The following is a 17732-nucleotide window of genomic DNA, read 5'->3' as shown; positions in this document are numbered from 1 at the left end:
CTGTGATTCGATGATAAATTAACAGGCACCGCATCGATTATATGCAACGCAGGACAAGCTAGATAAACTAGTAATATCATCAACCATGTGTAGTTAACGAGTGATTATGTTAAGATTGATTGTTTTTTATAAGATACGTTTAATGCTAGCTAGCAACTTACCATGGCTCCTTGCTGCACTCGCGTAACAGGTAGTCAGCCTGCCACGCAGTCTCCTCATGGAGTGCAATGTAGTGGGCCATATTCAGTGTCCAAAAATGCAGATTACCGATTGTTATGATTACCGATTGTTATGCCCTAATTAATCGGTCGACCTCTAAATCAAACACTCAAACCTGTGCTTGAAAGCTTGCTACTGACTGTGCTTTTCTCTGGGTTATACTATAGGAATGGTCATGTAGTCTGTCTGGGAATGAGCACATTAGCACCCAGCTGTGCTTTGAATTGAACACCGCCTCAAAATGAGACTTATCTGAAGTGATAGCCGCATAGCGAGAAATTGTCACGGCTTAATACAACTGCTCAATGCGGTAAAAACAAAGAAATTAGCCTGTATTAATGTGTGACTTCCACTCTATGGCAGGACCACATGCGGAGAAATTTCAGTCGTACTCTGTAATGAAGCAGGTTATTTAATATTTCGGGGGGAAGGATGGAATGGTGACAAAGAAAAACGGGTTGTTGCAGGCATCAGAAATAGCCTACTTCCTCTGTCATTTGTCACTTGACAGCATGTATGTGTGGGTGGTGGAGAAACCTTGACAGCAGCCTAAAGTGTCTTCGTAGGGGGCCCAGTCTGGGATCGCGCTCCCAATGTCAGTGTCTTATGGAGTGTGTGTGTGTGGTGTGTTTGTCTATGTGCATGTGAGAGAGAAAGTGTGTAAAATGCTCTTTCAGACATAATGTGATTTCCACAGTGCAGGAGCCGGTCGTAAGTAGACTCACTGGTGAGATTTCAAACCATTCATTCTCAATGGGAGGCACACCAACAGAGAACTGGATCTCAGCCTGTATCTGAGTCCATCACAATTGCACAGTTACAATAGCCTGGTCCCAGATCTGTTTATACTCTCTAACACAGTCCTACGGTCATTGCCATGTCAAACAAACAAATCTCGGACCAGGCTACAGATACAAGTCCCAATCTAAAAAGCCTCAGCAATAGCATACATAGCCGAATAGCTGTTACAACAGCTTCCTATTATTGTCGTCACCTCGAGACCACTGATAGGTAAAAGGATCGGATAACCTTAACACCCTATCACATTCAACCATCCCATTTGTTCTTTCATCAGATCAGTTGTCATGAAGGAGATAAGGAAACTGTTTGGAGCCCAGCCAAACTGGGACTGGAGATTAAAGTTATGTCATGGAATGGCTGTACTGGTTCCTATGGCCCTTCAACATGACTGAGTAGTATTCACTTAACTGGGGGAGGGCGAGAGGGAGGAAGGGGGAAAAAGAGCGAGAGAGGGAGAGCAAGCGAGTAAGAGAGATCGAGGGAGAATGAGAGATGAGAGAAAGAAGGGCAGAGAGAAAGAGAGCAAGCAGGATAAAGAGAGATAGACAGAGGGAGACAGACTGGGCAGAGGAGGAGTCATTGGTAGGCTCTCTGGTGTTAGACAATGGAGCGCCTCACACTCTCAGAGCCAGGGACCTTTGGCTCAGCTGGACTGTCTTGGCTACGTATAGAAGACAGGTGGACACCCAGCACAGCCATGCCCTCCTCGTCTTCCATCTCCCTCTCTTTCTCTTTCTTACATTTCTCTATCCTCTATCTCCGTCATTCTTTCTCCATCTCTTTCCTCCCCTTTCGCCTCCATATTCTTCCACTGTTCCTCAACCCCACCAATGACTATTGCCTCTCTATCCCCCCCCCCCCCCTTACCCTCTCTCTCTGCCTCAGAGGCATTCAGTCCTGCCATCTTGGACCTCCTCCCAGTGAAGCCTGCTGGAGCAGTGCCACAGCCCCCAGAGCCTACAGCCAGGCCAAGCCAGCACAGGAGGAGATAGAGGCACTCAAACACAACCAGCCAGCCAACCTGCTACTGCCCCACTGATTAAGGCCTACTTACCCAAATAGGAGGGGTTTGGAAATATTTAGGATATTGCTTTGGGATGGCAGTGGTAAATCCACTATGATAATCTGACAAGAGGCGGGTGGGAGAGGGACAGCAGTATGCTAGTCACATACATTAGTGCTGAGCGATTAGTGCTTTTTGAGGTCGATTCGATTATCACATTTAAAAAAAGATTTTTTCCTTTCAATTATTTTTTAAAACATTAAATGCATGTGGGTTGAATGCTGTAACAACAGAATAAAACAATGAATAAAGTCCCACGATGCAAATGACTGCCAATTACTTATTAACCATCAGCTGTTCACATTACTTTACTTTAATAAAATATTTCTATTGTTGTGTATATTACAACTTTATTATTTAATTCAGTTATCATCTCATCTCTATAAAACTGCAACCTATGCGGTCTGACAAAATAATTATTTTAGTTGTTCTTCAAAGTAAATAAGGCATAAGTTTTATGACTGCTGAATACCAACTATCAATCACTTAGATCATGTATTTTCTTCAGTCTCTTCCGTAGCATGTGGTAAAAGAAACAGACAGGACAAGTAGTTGTGCAATGGATTATGGTCATCGTAGTTCATTACAATTTTGTCTGCGCTAAACTATGTAGAACATTGGCCTGTTGGAAACTACAATTCCCATCTTCATCGCAGTTCGCTCACGATGTGATTTATCTCTAGAGAAACTCAAACGCAATGTGCAATTTGAGCTCACAGAAAAAAACTGAACAAATTGGAATTCAAATAATGGAACTGACATGGTGAAAAATTACCCACAACACTACCATACATGGACTACTATATCTAGAGCCTTACACGATGTGCATGTGCACGTCCCTCCTAACAAACATGCACACACACACAAAATGCTAATGTGCACAACTTTCATGAGTCATAATTGTAAAACCCATACACACACACCCAATACCATGGATCTGAACTGAGTAAGTGTGTGTGTGTGTGTGTGTGTATGCTGCCGTGCTGATCAGCACCCTCACATTACCAACACAGAGACATTGAGAGGTGCAGCCGTGGGCAGGAGGCAATCTGCAGCCTCGTTAGAACCAACCGAACAGAGAAAATTATGCCAATGATGAATATCAACAAAAGACAAGAGCGTACCTGCGTCCCAAAAGGTACCCAGTCAAAAGTAGTGCACTACATTTGCCATTTTGGGACACAGTCAGAGTAAGTATTTGCTCATCACTTAACACCATTCATTCACCATAGGGGAAGAACTGAAAGGGGAATAGAGTAATAGACTAGTAGTTCTCTCCAAACCACTGAGCATTGTCAAGAGGCAAAACCAATGACTGATGGAAATGACAGAGTGACCCAATTCAGAGATATTGATAATCTATTCCATTGAGGCAGGCATTGCTGTAATTGTGCTCCTTTCCCTCAGACGGGCAATAGTCAAACAACCAATCATTGATTTTATTTGTCAGAGTCAAACGCTAATTACTGGAATTAGCCGCTCTTGACTAAGTGTACATCCCAAATGGCATCCTATTCTCTTTATAGTGCACTTCTCTTAACTAGAGTCCTATGGGGCCTGGTCAAAAGTAGTGCACTACATAGGAAATAGGGTGCCATTTAGGACACAACCAAACAGTCTTATTTGAAGAAAAAGCCTAAACTTATTTTATAATGTAAAAACAAATACATAACAGCTTTACCCTACTAAACTGTGCTGAAAATTCACTGGGGTCTCAATAGATTCAATGTAAAGCTTTCACCCATCCAATGATAGTAACACAATGATAGACTTCAAAAGGAAGGAAACAATAGGATGTGTACTATGGGGAATGTAAGGTTAGTTATCTAACAACGTACAGAGAGCTGCATTCAATAGACACGTTGTCAGTATGTAATACCGGTAGTTTAATAGTAAATAACTACGCAAAGAACTGGTAAAACCTTCTTCTGAAATGACTGTAAATGACAATACTAGTCCTAGAATTAGAGGTCAACCAATTAATCGGAATGGCCGATTAATTAGGGCCGATTTCAAGTTTTCATAACAATCGGAAATCGGTAATTTTGGGCGCAGATTAAATACCTTTATTTAACTAGGCAAGTCAGTTAAGAACACATTCTTATTTTCAATTACGGCCTTGGAACGGTGGGTTAACTGTTTTGTTCAGGGGCAGAAAGACAGACTTTCACCTTGTCAGCTCAGGGGATCCAATCTTGCAAACTTACAGTTAATGCAATAACGACTTGCCTCTCTCTCATTGCACTCCACAAGGAGACTGCCTGTTACGTGAATGCAGTAAGCCAAGATAAGTTGCTAGCTAGCATTAAACTTATCTTATAAAAAACAATCAATCATAATCACTAGTTAATTAACTACACATGGTTGATGATATTATTAGATATTATCTAGCGAGCATAAAAGCATCTGACTTGCATCTGACTGAGCATACAAGCATCTGACTGAGCGGTGGCTGGCAGAAGCAGGCGTGTAAACATTCATTTAAACAGCACTTTCGTGCGTTTTGCCAGCAGCTCTTTGTTGTTTGTCAAGCATCGCACTGTTTATGACTTCAAGCCTATTAACTCCCGAGATGAGGCTGCTGTAACCGAAGAAAATGGCTAGCTAGTTAGCGCGCACTAACTACAGGGACGGAAGCTATACTGTTACACTGGCAATACTAAAGTGCCTATAAGAACATCCAATAGTTAAAGGTTAATGAAATACAAATGGTATAGTGGGAAATAGTCCTATAATTCCTATAATAACTACAACCTAAAACTTCTTACCTGGGAATATTGAAGACTCATGTTAAAAGGAACCACCATATGTTCTCATGTTCTGAGCAAGGAACTGAAACGTTAGCTTTCTTACATAGCACATATTGCACTTTTACTTTCATCTCCAACACTTTGTTTTTGCATTATTTAAACCAAATTGAACATGTTTCATTATTTACTTGAGGCTAAATTGATTTTATTGATGTATTATATTAAGTTAAAATAAGTGTTCGTTCAGTATTGTTGTAATTGTCATTATTACAAACAAATAAATAAATAAATATATATATATTTTTTTAAATCGGCATCGTCTTTTTTGGTATTCCAATAATCGGTATCGGCGTTGAAAAATCATAATCGGTCGACCTCTACCTAGAATAAATAAGAAAAAAAATCCAAAAACCTGTGTGTGTGTACCCTAGGCCTCGTTCAATAGGTAAACGTTGCAGAAATGCCATTAAGAGATTTTTATTCTACTTTATTCAACATGTCAGATAGGGCATGTTTGTTCTACATAACCTACATCCATCTGAACGTGTCCACATCTCTTACCGTTGGCAGCGGTGAGGAAGCACTTGTTGATGCCGCGGGCCTTGTTGGTGAGCTCCTCGGTGATGTCCATGTGCGTGTGCACCTCGTCCCTGATCTCCTCCAGCGTGGCGTACAGGTCGGCCTCCCAGTAGCCCTTGTCCAGGCAGTCAATCAGCTCAGCCAGCTGCACCTTGGTGCTGTAGTACCAGATGGTCTTGTCCTCCTGCTCGCCGTCCTCCTCACTGGGGTGGAGGAAGTGAGGGAGACACCGGTGGAGGGGGTGGAGAGAAAAAGGAGGAGGGGAGAGCGATAAGAGGAGATGGAGGGGACAGGGAAGGAGAGAATATGGGAGACGGAGAAGGATAGTTAGTATAAGGGAGAAAGAGATCAATGTCTTTGATTAATTGATGCCATCATCAAATGACGAGCAGTAGAATGAAGAACATTTAAGCAGACACCTGCATTTGTAAATTGTTCACTGTAAGGACATAGTACTGACAACTATTTAATACATGTGTCTTCTATGGTGCAAGTTTTCCTTAAAAGCCATTCCGCCACTTTACAAACTCATATTCATTATCTTCAGCACCATACGGGTGTCTAGATATGTGAAAAGGTGTGTTTCTATGATCTGTGGTTGCAAAGATAAGGTTCTAAATGCTTCTCTATGACATTACAAGGTAGGATTAAAAGGAAGAAAAACTGTGATTTTCAAAACCTGAAACGAGTTTCAAGCCAGAGGGGTATTTTATTTCTCCACGTCACCGTGAATCTCAATGTGTTTGAAAAATCAGTCATTGGGTAGAACGCAGAAAATGCACTTTTTCACATACACTGTATGTAGACACTGGTATTTTTTATTTTATTTTACATTTATTTAACTAGGCAAGTCAGTTAAGAACTAATTCTTATTTTCAATGATGGCCTAGGAACAGTGGGTTAACTGAATGTTCAGGGGCAGAACGACAGATTTGTACCTTGTCAGCTCGGGGATTTGAACTTGCAACCTTCCGGTTACTAGTCCAACACTCTAACCACTAGGCTACCCTGCCGCCCCATTGCTGGAGACAATGACAATTAGGTTGAGAAGCGATGGAATTGCACTTTTACGTTTTAACATGACCTTAGCTGCATTCAAGGAAAACATGATTATTGGAAAATTAAAGTTGTAAGAAAGACCTTTGAGCGCTCTAGGCATGCATAACACATAGGCCCACACCAAATATCAACAAATGGACAGCTTTGTGCACAGCAGGGTCTAGGCCTGAGTCTCACTAGCCTTAGGCAGTATTCCAACAATCTAGTCAGCATCCTCTCAGGATGCAACCACCCACTCGAGACACACACACACACACACACACACTCTCTCTCTCTATCGGGATGGTGAAGATCGATTACACTGCAACCAGTGAAGGCCACCTTCTTGAGTGGGAGCGGCAATGAGACAGTGAAGGCGACCCCCCGAATCCCTCTGTTCAGGTGTGTGTCTGTGCTCGTGTACATGAGTGTGTGACACTCTCCTCTCTGGTTAAAGGAGTCTGCTACCACACCATCTGTGACTTGTGCTTAATAGCTGGCGTATATGCTATCACTTACTAATATTTGTGTGTTTACATTGTCATTATCCTTCAAACAAGTGAGGCATTGGCCTTTCTGTACCTTACCAGAGAAGCTAAAAAAGTGATGTAAGCCGCTCTGGATAAAAGCGAAGATTGAAGAGTGCCATCTGTCATGTAAAAAAAGCTCACAGTTTGAACATGATCACGGGTCAATTGCTTGCACTTCTGCTTCAATTTTGATTATGGGTTAACAGTGTTTCTTGCGTGGATAACCTCAGTGCCTGATTGAAATTGACACTGTACACATTAATAAATAAGTAATGATCACTTATAATAATATATTACTGATTGTTTGGCGCTTCTGTCGGGGCTGGCTAGCTAGCCAGTGTGGGGTAGCTTTAGCAACAGGGTGGAACAGCAAGAGTTAGCTGTTTATATGTTAGCATAGCGATTGCTGCATCAGCCGAAAGCCTGTTAGCTAGTTGTGAACACTCCTGTGTAGATGGCTGCACTCTTGCAGATGTCTCTCGGCTCACCCTCACTCACCCTTGAATCAGCTAGCTAGCATAATAAGCTGTCAGCTGGTCGACATGGCTTCTTCTCAGAGCTGTGCAGTTTTAGCTTGCTTGTATAGCTAAATGAAATGTAAAAGCTAGTTTTTAGCCAACATATAAACAACTCTTTCACCTAGCTTGCTAGCTAGCAAGTTGGATAACAAATGCTTATTTCATTAATGCGATGTTAGCTAAGATAATAGAATGAGCCTAGCTAGCTAGCCACCTACATTTGTCAGTGGGAGATTTATTTGCTAAAATGGAGACACCTTTGAGTCAGCTAAAGATCATCTTTGCATCTACCAACTGGCAGTAAATTTACTACATATCAACATATTTTGTGGACTAGTCCTAACATGTACTTTCTGGTTATGTCTGAACAATGTGGATTAAAAACCCAAGACATATCAAAGACCAAGCAAGAAAGTTAGATCTAAATGCTTGGTAAAAAAAGCCAGTGCTAAATTGCTCCGTCCCCCATAGCCCTAACCCCTCGATGTTTGCAGACCTGTATGGTCTGGGAAGGTAGGCTATAAGCAGTGCAATGATGGATCTCACACCTTACAGATCTGCAGAAACAAATGGTTAGGGCCAAGGGGAGGGTTAGAAAGTGGTTTGAGACTTGACTTTCCCAATCACACAGAGTTATTAGATGCTGGCCCACCAACTCAAAGCTCAACATTGACAAGAGAAGCTGCTCTTCCTCCCTTGCAAAGCCTGCCTGCTCCAATACCTCTGTCACAGTTAACAACTCCATTATGGCCCCTTAACAGACTGTACAAAACTTCTTCACACTCTCCACTGGCTCCCATTAGCAGTGTGCATCAAATTCAAATCCCTGTTGCATGCCTATAGGGTAGCAAGGCGAATCGATCCTGGCCCAATCTTTGTCAGCACTGCCAAATGTATTAGTCTTCATATTGCCATTATACATGTACATGTTGCACGTCTTCTCTCCAAACATGTTTTTATCCTGTAGCTGACCTAAGAGCACTGTTGGAGATGTGACAGGCTGAGATACCCAGAAGGTAAACACCAACATGTGTCATTTGTAAATAATGTTAAGATCAGTGTTTCTTAACCCTGTTCCTGGGGGCCCAAAGGGGTGAACATTTTTTGTTTTTGCCTTAGCACTACACATCTGATTGAAATCACCAAAGCTTGATGAGTTGATCCTTTGACTCAGCTGTGTAGTGCAAGGCCAAAAACAAAAATGTCCACAGGACCAGGTAAAGGGTCAACCATAGTAGTACGTCACCCCTGGAGCAGATTAGGGTTAAGTGCCTTGCTCAAAGGGCACAGACAGATTTTTCACCTTGTCGGCTCGGGTATTCAAACCAGGACCCTTCAGTTAGTGGCCCAACCCCCTAACTGCTAGGCTACCTAAGAAACACTGGTTTAGACAAAAGTGTCAAATAGTGTCACATTCTTCCTCCAAGGGACCTTTCTATAGAAAGACTGAGGTAGCCATTAGCAGTTGCCTTCAACACTCATCCTTTCCTTTTAAAAAGGAGTTTGGACACTATACTCAGTTTAGTATCGCGGTCTTCATTGCACATTGTGATGACAACGGTTTTCATGTTCCTCCTAGTGTCGGGACAGCAAACGGTTAACACAACAGCATCCCTTCAAAGACTGAGGTGTTTTAGGCAGGGACATGATAGACCAGGCCCAATCCTGCACAACAGCCCCAGGTGAGACAACAGCCCTAGCCCATCATCCCATCCCCCCAACCTAACCCATAACCCTGTGTTTCCCAATCCGTTCCTCCAAGGCCCCTAGCAATTTTTTGTCCTATCACACCTGATCCAACTAATCAATTGCTTGAAAAGGGATGTCCAGGGGGATATAACATTACAGAACACTCAGATATAAATATATTGTCTAGAACAGACACAATTATCTGCCAGGTAGAATAGGAAGTTGAAATAACTATTTATTCCACTGAACAAAGATATAAACGCAACATGCAACAATTTCAAAGATTTTACTGCGTTACATAAGGAAATCAGTGAATTGAAAGGCCTTATTGATTGTAGGGCAGATATAACTGTCAAAGGGATTCCTCTCGGGCAGTTGAAAGGCCCTCATCTATAGATTTCACATGACTGGGAATACAGATATGCATCTGTTGGTCACAAATACCTTAAAAAAAAAGGTAGAGGCGTGGATCAGAAAGCCAGTCAGTATCTGGTGTGATCATCACTCCTCTTCATATTGGTGGGAAGTGGAACACAATGACGTACATGTAGATCCAGAGTATCCAAAATATGTCTGATGAGTATGCAGAATGGGACATTTTCAGCTTCCAGAAATTGTGTACAGATCCTTGCGACATGAGACTGTGCATTATCATGCTGAAACATACACACTGTCTGCCATTTGCCCTGTACAGTTGAAACCGGGAACTAAATCTCCAAATGTAAAGTGTTAGTTTCATGTTTCATGAGCTGAAATAAAAGATCCCAGAAATGTTACATAAGCACAAAAAGCGTATTTCTATCAAATGTTGAACACAAATTTGTTTACATCTCTATTAGTGAGCATTTCTCCTTTGCCAAGATAATCGATCCACCTGACAGATATGGCATATCAAGAAGCTGATTAAACAGGATGGTAATTACACAGGTGCACCTTGGGCTGGGGACAATAAAAGGCCTCTAAAATGTGAAGTTGTGTCACACAACACAATGCAACAGATGTCTCCAGTTTTGAGGGAGCATGCAATTGTCATGCTAACTGCAGGAATGTCCCCCAGAGCTGTTGACAGACAATTTTATGTTAATTTCTCTACCATAAGCCACCTCCAACATAATTTTTGAGAATTTGGCAGTACGTCCAAATAGCCTCATAACCCAACCGCAGAACCTCCACATCTGGCGTCTTCACCTGCGGGATCGTCTGAGACCAGTCACCCAGACAGCTGAGGAGTATTTCTGTCTGTAACCTTCTGTGGGGGAAAACTCATTTTGATTGGCTGGGCCCGGCTCCCCAGTGGGTGGAACTATGCACTGCCAGGCCCACCCATGGCTGTGCCCCTGCCCAATCATGTGAAATCAATAGATTAGGGCCTAATGACCTTATTTAAAATGGCTGATTTCCTTATATGAACTGTAACTCAGTAAAATCTTTCAAATTATTGCATGTTGTATTTATATTTTTGTTGAGTATAATTTTGGAGTGAGTGAACGTTTGTTTGTTGTTGTCTACTTACACCACGACGCGGCGGTCCAGGAACCAGTACTTGCGGCGGTGGCGGTCATAGCCGATTGGCAGCTGGCGGATGTATGGCCTGCTCTTCTGCGCCTCCGTCACACAGTCCACCACGCCAGGCACCTTGTGTGCCACGCACACCTCGCACTGCCACTCGTCCTCGGGTACCTCCACCAGCGGCGGCTTCACGCACTCCAGGTGGTAGACGGCAGAGCACGTCTCGCAGCAGAGGAGGTCCCCCAGCCGGTGGCACACCCTGCAGTGGTCGTCGTACGCCACCACCCCCTCCGACATTAACTCTTCTCTAGCCAAGTTGGTGGCCAGGAACTGGTCCACAAGGAATTGAAGGACCTTAATTTTGCTCTCGAGGGGCTCGTAGGGGTACTCCTCGCCCTCCAGTAAAGGGAGCACCTGCCGGTACTCTGGGTCACTCTCGCAGTAGGCCCGCACCATCTCGGGCCAGGTCATGCCGTCGATGAAGTAGAGTGTGGAGTTGACGCTGTCCTTGAGGTCGGCGGGACCGAACGTGGTGTTGGACGTATCCTCCTCGCGCAGGATGGCCTTGAGCAGGGCGGTGTGGGTCTCAGCCAGCAGGGTGCACTGCTCCTGGCCTGCCAGCGCCGCACAAAAGTCCTCGAAGCGGAACGGCGAGAGGCGCAGGACCGAGCCGAAGTTGCGCAGCACCTCATAGACGGCCGAGATGTTGAGGAGCTGATTGGCCGGCACCAGCAAGTCCTCTGAGGACTTGGGCAGCTCCAGGGAGGGCACCTCCTTGGCCTCGAAGATGGGCGAGCGGGGCCGGTGCGGGTGTCTGCCCCTCCGGCCTGAGACAGAGAGGGATGAAGAGAGAGAGAGAGCTATAAATGATGTAAATAATTAAAATCAATCAAGAGACATAAAATGGGGTCAGGGAAAAAAGTCCCTTTAATACTGAGTGCTGGACTCTGAGAAACACAACAAAAACAGGTGAAGAAACAAAGACAAAACTAGATGCATAGTGAATGAGCCAAAGCAGGCAGCGCAATTTGCATCAACCATAACAGCTGTCGATGTTTCTATCAAACAGGCAGGGCTTCTTATTCAACACATTTGAGTGTGTAACTATTTTGTTACTGTTTCTGGATAACAGCTCTGTGAATGTATGCATTACTTTCGCTGTATCAACTTTTAAGTACAGCGTATTGGTTATAACCAACTTGTATTTTTTACCCTTCCATAAATCCACGGCGTATATAAAGTCTGAATCTCTTCTATAAACAGAATTTCTCCCTTTGGAAAGAGAACTTTTGATTTACTCAGTACATAAAAAATAAAAAAACAAGTCTTAAAAATTTAAATAAGCCGACCTAGCACCTGGTACTTGAGTATTCACTGTGCAGTGGAGAATTTGGCCTTACTTCACTCACTCTACCCTGGGCCAGAGTATGGGTGCTGACCTAGGGTCAGCTCCCCTTGTCCATGTAATCTTATTCATTATGATCGAAAAGGCTTAACTGATCCTAGATCAGCACTTTTTATGAATATGGACCCTGATCAGGTTCAGAATCTGAAACATAAAGCCAGGGATCCACACCCTCTGATATCAGCTAGAGTAGGTAGGTATAACAACTGACATAAATTAGATTTCAAACATTAGACATTAAGAGTAGGCATAGATGAGGTGACATTAAAAATGATCAACAAGCACCTCTCCCCTGAGCGTATGCCCCCGGTGAGGGCTGTGTACAAAAACCTCTGCCTTCATTCCTCCCGCCCTATGCACAGAGTCTCTGTGTATGTGTAAGCATGTATTTGTGACTCAGTGTGATAAAATGAGTGTGTATGTGATTATAGGTCATATGAATGGCACATAAACCACTCCTTGAACAATTCAGCCATATTCACTTGTTAATCGGGCCTGTTTGGGGTAGGAGGTTATTTGCGTAGTCAGTCACTGGGGTGCAATGGAGAGATAGAATTATGATTCAAGAAATACCATGTTGTCTAGGCTGTACACATCTGTGCTTATGAGATGTGGGGCAAGTTATGAAACACATTCACAGCCATTTTAGGACACATAACATATGAATAAATCTGTAATTTCATGGAAATATTATTCTGCATTGCATTATGAATCAGCAGATCCATTCCAGGTCTACAGGAACATGTGGAATTATGATAATTTAAGATTTTACTGAACACCAAAAGATATCAGAAAATGTACAATAAATTATACTAATCTTATGCATAATCCTGAAAAATACAAAATGGTTCCTTAATATTGCACAAATGTCTTGAAAATTGACTACATGAAGTCCAAAGTACATGAATGACATCAATGTCACTTTCACTCATGTTTTGACATTATACAAGATCAAAACTATTGACTTTACAGTTCAACAATTATTTTTCAAAGAAGGTTACCTTTCCTCTTGTTCGTTTACATTGACAGATTGGCTTTGCTATGGTTACCTTACAATTTAGTACGTGATATTATAATGAGTTCAAGCTGCAACAGGTGAAATTAGAGCGCCTCTTTTCAAAACAAAGGGCCGCGCGATGATGTCCTGTCAAACTGATTTGACCACATCTCACGAAATCTAACGCAACACTTGATTTTCTGAAGGAAAAAATGGTTTAAACTAAGGGAGGATGAGGAGGGGGATAAATTACAACTAGTTGATGAAACTGACCCTTTATTGTTTACATCTACTACAGGAACTGTATAACAGTATATTAATGCCATGCAAGGCGACAAAGTATCAAAAACGCACGCGCAGTTCTAAAACAAAAAAGGTATCAATCTTATCGTGATATTTTGTAGCCAGGTAGTGCAGCATGGCAAGCTTGTTGACGATAATTGCTAAATGAATGAATGGAAAGTAGCTAAATGTTTATCTGGAACTAACGTCTAATATGTTGCATGCAAAATGGTGCAATTATGCAAATGAACAATTCCACATTACAATAATCCCCATCGTCAAATTCGTGTTCATTTTTGCCAATAGTTGCTGATTTTTTATAACAGAAAACATGCGAGGTGACAGTATTGTTCACTGTGCGCGAACTAGCAAACGATCACCAGAGCTCCTAAACAAAGGCCTGTTTATGAGTGCAATCTCCATTTTGAACAATGCAGCTTACTTCCCAAATGTGCTAAATAAAACTGTAACACTTTGGCGTGCATTTGAAAAATGCTTCTAAATTGCATTTGCAAGCAAACGTACCTGGAGTGCTGCCGTGCGTGCTATCATGGCTCCGAAAGCTGCTATCTGTACAGTAGCTAGCATCATCCTCATCTGGTAATTCTTCCAGAAAATCGGACTCATTGTCCACGGCCTCCTCTTCGTAGTCTGAGGAAGGATTCTCGTGTAAAAGTTCGTCTTCCTCCGACCTCAAACTAATATTATCCTCTTCCTCGTCGCTGTTGTCATCGTAGACCACCTTGCACAGTGGCCGTCTCCCCCTGCTGCCGCGACCACCTCTCGAACCCCTGCCTCTTCCTCTGCCCCGCGATGTCGTCGCTGCTCCAACTTTCCTCCGGCCCCTGGACGAATGGTAGTTTTCTCTCCGATGAATTTCTGTATCCACCACCGAACCCCGTCCGCCGCCACGTCCTCGGCCCCTTCCCCTACCACGGTTACCTCTCCCTCTCCCTCTTGAACCGCGAACTGGCCCAGGGGAAACCTCCTGCATCTCCGCTGCCTGTTTGGGCGGCCTTCCTCTTCTCCCTCGCATTGTAGTAGATGTATTATTTTTAATTTCAATTTTAGCGCGCGACTAGTCCACACAAACCCGAGAAACCGGGCAACCTCGGAAACCCTAACCAACGTTGCGATAGTCACAATTAGCCCCACCAAGCCCCGGGCTCAATTTTTAGTAGAATGTTCAAATAGAATGGCCGGCGTCCCGCTTTAGGTCGCCTGCAGTCGCCATTTTTCTTCGGATATCTCCCTCCACTGAAAACAGACAGCAGGCCCAGTATGGAGGTCACGTGACCACTATTCTACAGTAGACGCATTTAGTTCATAAAATGTGTTATCCATGCAAACGTGATGCCCCCACGATTGTTTATTTACGTTCACTTGTCATGCCAATTCACATAAATCAAGAAAATATCGATTTATTACAATTTAACAGCGTTGTCAATTTGCAGCTGACGTCGTCATTCTAGCCAGAATGTAAGCAAGCAATACGTAGTCGGCCACAGGAAAGATCAGAATCATGAAACCAAGTTGTTGTTTCAGAGTTAGAGCAAATATTATCACATATTATGCAGGAGTTCACTATATGTCAACATTTAAATCATGTAGCTATTGGTAGTTGATTTGTTATCAAAGAGACTCCGTTTGTCATTTTGATGCAGTTATTCGATAAACTTATTTTAATGGCAAAAAATACTCATATTGTGTATTGCATTGGAAAATTGTATGCATTTATACATTCAAACATTGTGTTTACTTATTGATGCACACAGTGGATATTATGAAGAGGTCATTCAACATTCTCGATCAGAACGTATAACATCAGAACAGTTCCATCACCATGGAATGAATGATGGTGACAAAACCTACCAATGCAGCAGTTGTGGTGCAACACTGTTTCTTTTTTTTCTCTTTGTTGCTACAATGTTTCCTAAATCCCTCTCTTATGATAGGGCCTAGCTACATGATGTTTAATTACAGTCTGTGGTTTATGTCCTCAAATGTAGCCTATTTAGACAAGGCCTACTATGTCTAGTATACTGGTTGATGCCTGCTCTCTGTAGTATGTCTACGCCAAGGCTTTTCTCTTCAAAGCATTCACATTGCTTTATTAAGTCTAGCAGGCAGAAGTCTAATTATTTCGATGTTATAGCTACATTCTCAATAGAAGCAGCCAGCATAGTGAATGGTAGTTTAAGAAATAGCTAATAGTCTTTAAAGCGATAAATAGCAGCAGGTTTTATTGGACATAGGTTAAATGGGGAATAATTTCATCTGTGAGTATGAAGTTGTCGTGGCCGAGTGGTTAAGGCGATGGACTAGAAATCCATTGGGATCTTCCCGCGCAGGTTCGAATCCTGCCGACAACGATATCTTTTGATGATGTAATAATAGTTCATGTGAATTTTCACTTTCAAGGGTAGTCCTTCTAATCCCAAAATCATTCAACTATACATTTGTTACGTACATTTGAATGTAGTTAATGTCTTGATATTACCTACAGTCTTCATGCAAAAGGTGGTACAACACAATGGAAAAGAGCACCTCCAAGTGTTAAAAAATAAATACTTCATTTTCTGGTTGCATGTTCCATGTAGCCTTTAGCGGTATTGCAAAGAATATTGATGTAGATATCTAAATTACATACACTACATGACCAAAAGTATGTGGACAGCTTCTCGTCGAACATCTCATTCCAAAATTATGAGCATTAATATGGAGCTTGATTGTATGTAAAAACATGTGAGATGAAAATGGCAAACTTGAAGTGTATACAATTTGTAGGCCCACTGAGTGGACATTCTGAACCTTGTTTGAGTCAAGTAGGTTTGATGACCAAGGAGCTATTGAAATTTGTACTTTGTTTACGCTCCCTAACTAATTCAACTACGAATCCAAAATGATGCTCACACTTCCACAAGTTTATCAGCTTTGGAAAGTGAATTAATGTCCAAATCGTGAAAAATATGATATGTGCAATGTTGTGAAGCAATTTTTTCCAAAATCATGACACTTATTTTGGAGTCTGTGGCTCAAGTGGTTTGAAAGCGCGAATATCCGTTGAATATCCAACAAATGAGGTTGGGCACTGATGTTGGGAGATTAGGCCTGGTGTTCGATGGGCTTGAAGTCGGTGTGCTGCGCAGGTCAGTCAAGATCTTCCACACCGATCTCGACAAACCATTTCTGCATGGGCCTCGTTTTGTGCACGGGGGAATTTTCGTGCTGAAAAAGGAAAGGGCATTCCCCAAACTGTTGCCACAAAGTGAAAAGCACAGAATCGTCTAGAATGTCATTGTATTCATAGACTGTTCTCTCTGCTCTACCCCCAAACCATAAGACTCCTGAACAGCTAATCAAATAGCTACCCATACTTTGATGCTACTGCTACCCTCTATTTATTATCTATGCATAGTCACTTTAACTCTACCTACATGTACATATTACCTCGACTAACCAGTACCCCCTCGCTATTGTTATTTTACTGCTGCTCTTTAATTATTTGTTACATTTATTTTTAACTTATCTATTTTTTACTCTACACATTTTTTCTTAAAACTGCATTGTTGGTTAAGGGTTTGTAAGTAAGCATTTCACTGTAAGGTTGTATTCTGCGCATGTAACAAATACAATTTGATTTATGTAGTGTTAAGATTTCCCTTCACTCGAACTTAGGGGCCTAGCCGAACCATGAAAAACAGCCCCAGGCCATTATTCCTCCTCCACCAAACTTTACAGTTGGCACTAGGCATTGGGGCAGGTAGCATTCTGACATCCACCAAAGCCCAGATTTGTCCATGGACTGCCAGCTGGTGATGTGTGATTCATCACTCCAGAGAATACGTTTCCACTGCTCCAGAGACCAATGGCAGCGAGCTGTACACCACTCCAGCCGAAACTTGGCATTGAGCATGGTGATTTTAGGCTTGTGTGCACGGCTGCTTGTCCATGGAACCCCATTTCATGAAGCTCCCAACGAACAGTTCTTGTGCTGACGTTGCTCCCAGAGGCAGTTTGGAACTTGTTAAAACAGAGGACAGAGGATTTTTACACGCTTCAGTGGTTGGGTAGGCCGTTTGGAGTCTGACTGGATAAAAAAAAATATATATATACATACATGATCCCCACCTACTTTTAAAACCTAACTTGTGCCCGTGCCCATCAGCAACAGGTGTGGCTGAAATAACCAAATCCACCAATTTGAAGGGGTGTCCATATACTTTTGTATAGGGTACCATGTAATCTTAACTTAAACATACATATGATAACCATACAACTCATCATGATGGGACAAAGGCCCGTTTCATTTTGTGCATCGGGTATTTTTAATACAAATACTGTCATATGAA

At 42.5% G+C, this 17732-nt stretch overlaps 1 protein-coding gene and 1 non-coding gene across 2 annotated transcripts in view; one reads left to right on the top strand and one right to left on the bottom strand.

The window, feature by feature from the left end:
- Positions 1–14641, bottom strand: part of LOC115103837 (nucleosome-remodeling factor subunit BPTF-like) — a 52622-nt gene extending 37981 nt beyond the window's left edge. The window contains 3 exon segments of the mRNA XM_029624817.2: positions 5395–5615; positions 10701–11523; positions 13906–14641. Coding sequence (XP_029480677.2) covers positions 5395–5615; positions 10701–11523; positions 13906–14416 — 1555 coding nt within the window. The 5' untranslated portion in view covers positions 14417–14641.
- A 1029-nt stretch (positions 14642–15670) lies between these two features.
- trnas-aga (transfer RNA serine (anticodon AGA)) lies at positions 15671–15752 on the top strand. The gene has a single exon. It is a non-coding gene; the product is annotated as a tRNA-Ser (tRNA).
- Positions 15753–17732: the final 1980 nt, after the last annotated feature.

Source organism: Oncorhynchus nerka, linkage group LG15 (assembly GCF_034236695.1).
Source record: "Oncorhynchus nerka isolate Pitt River linkage group LG15, Oner_Uvic_2.0, whole genome shotgun sequence".
Taxonomy (NCBI): Eukaryota; Metazoa; Chordata; class Actinopteri; order Salmoniformes; family Salmonidae; genus Oncorhynchus; species Oncorhynchus nerka.
Note: the sequence above shows the minus strand (reverse complement) of the source record. Positions and strands in the feature narration are given on the sequence as shown.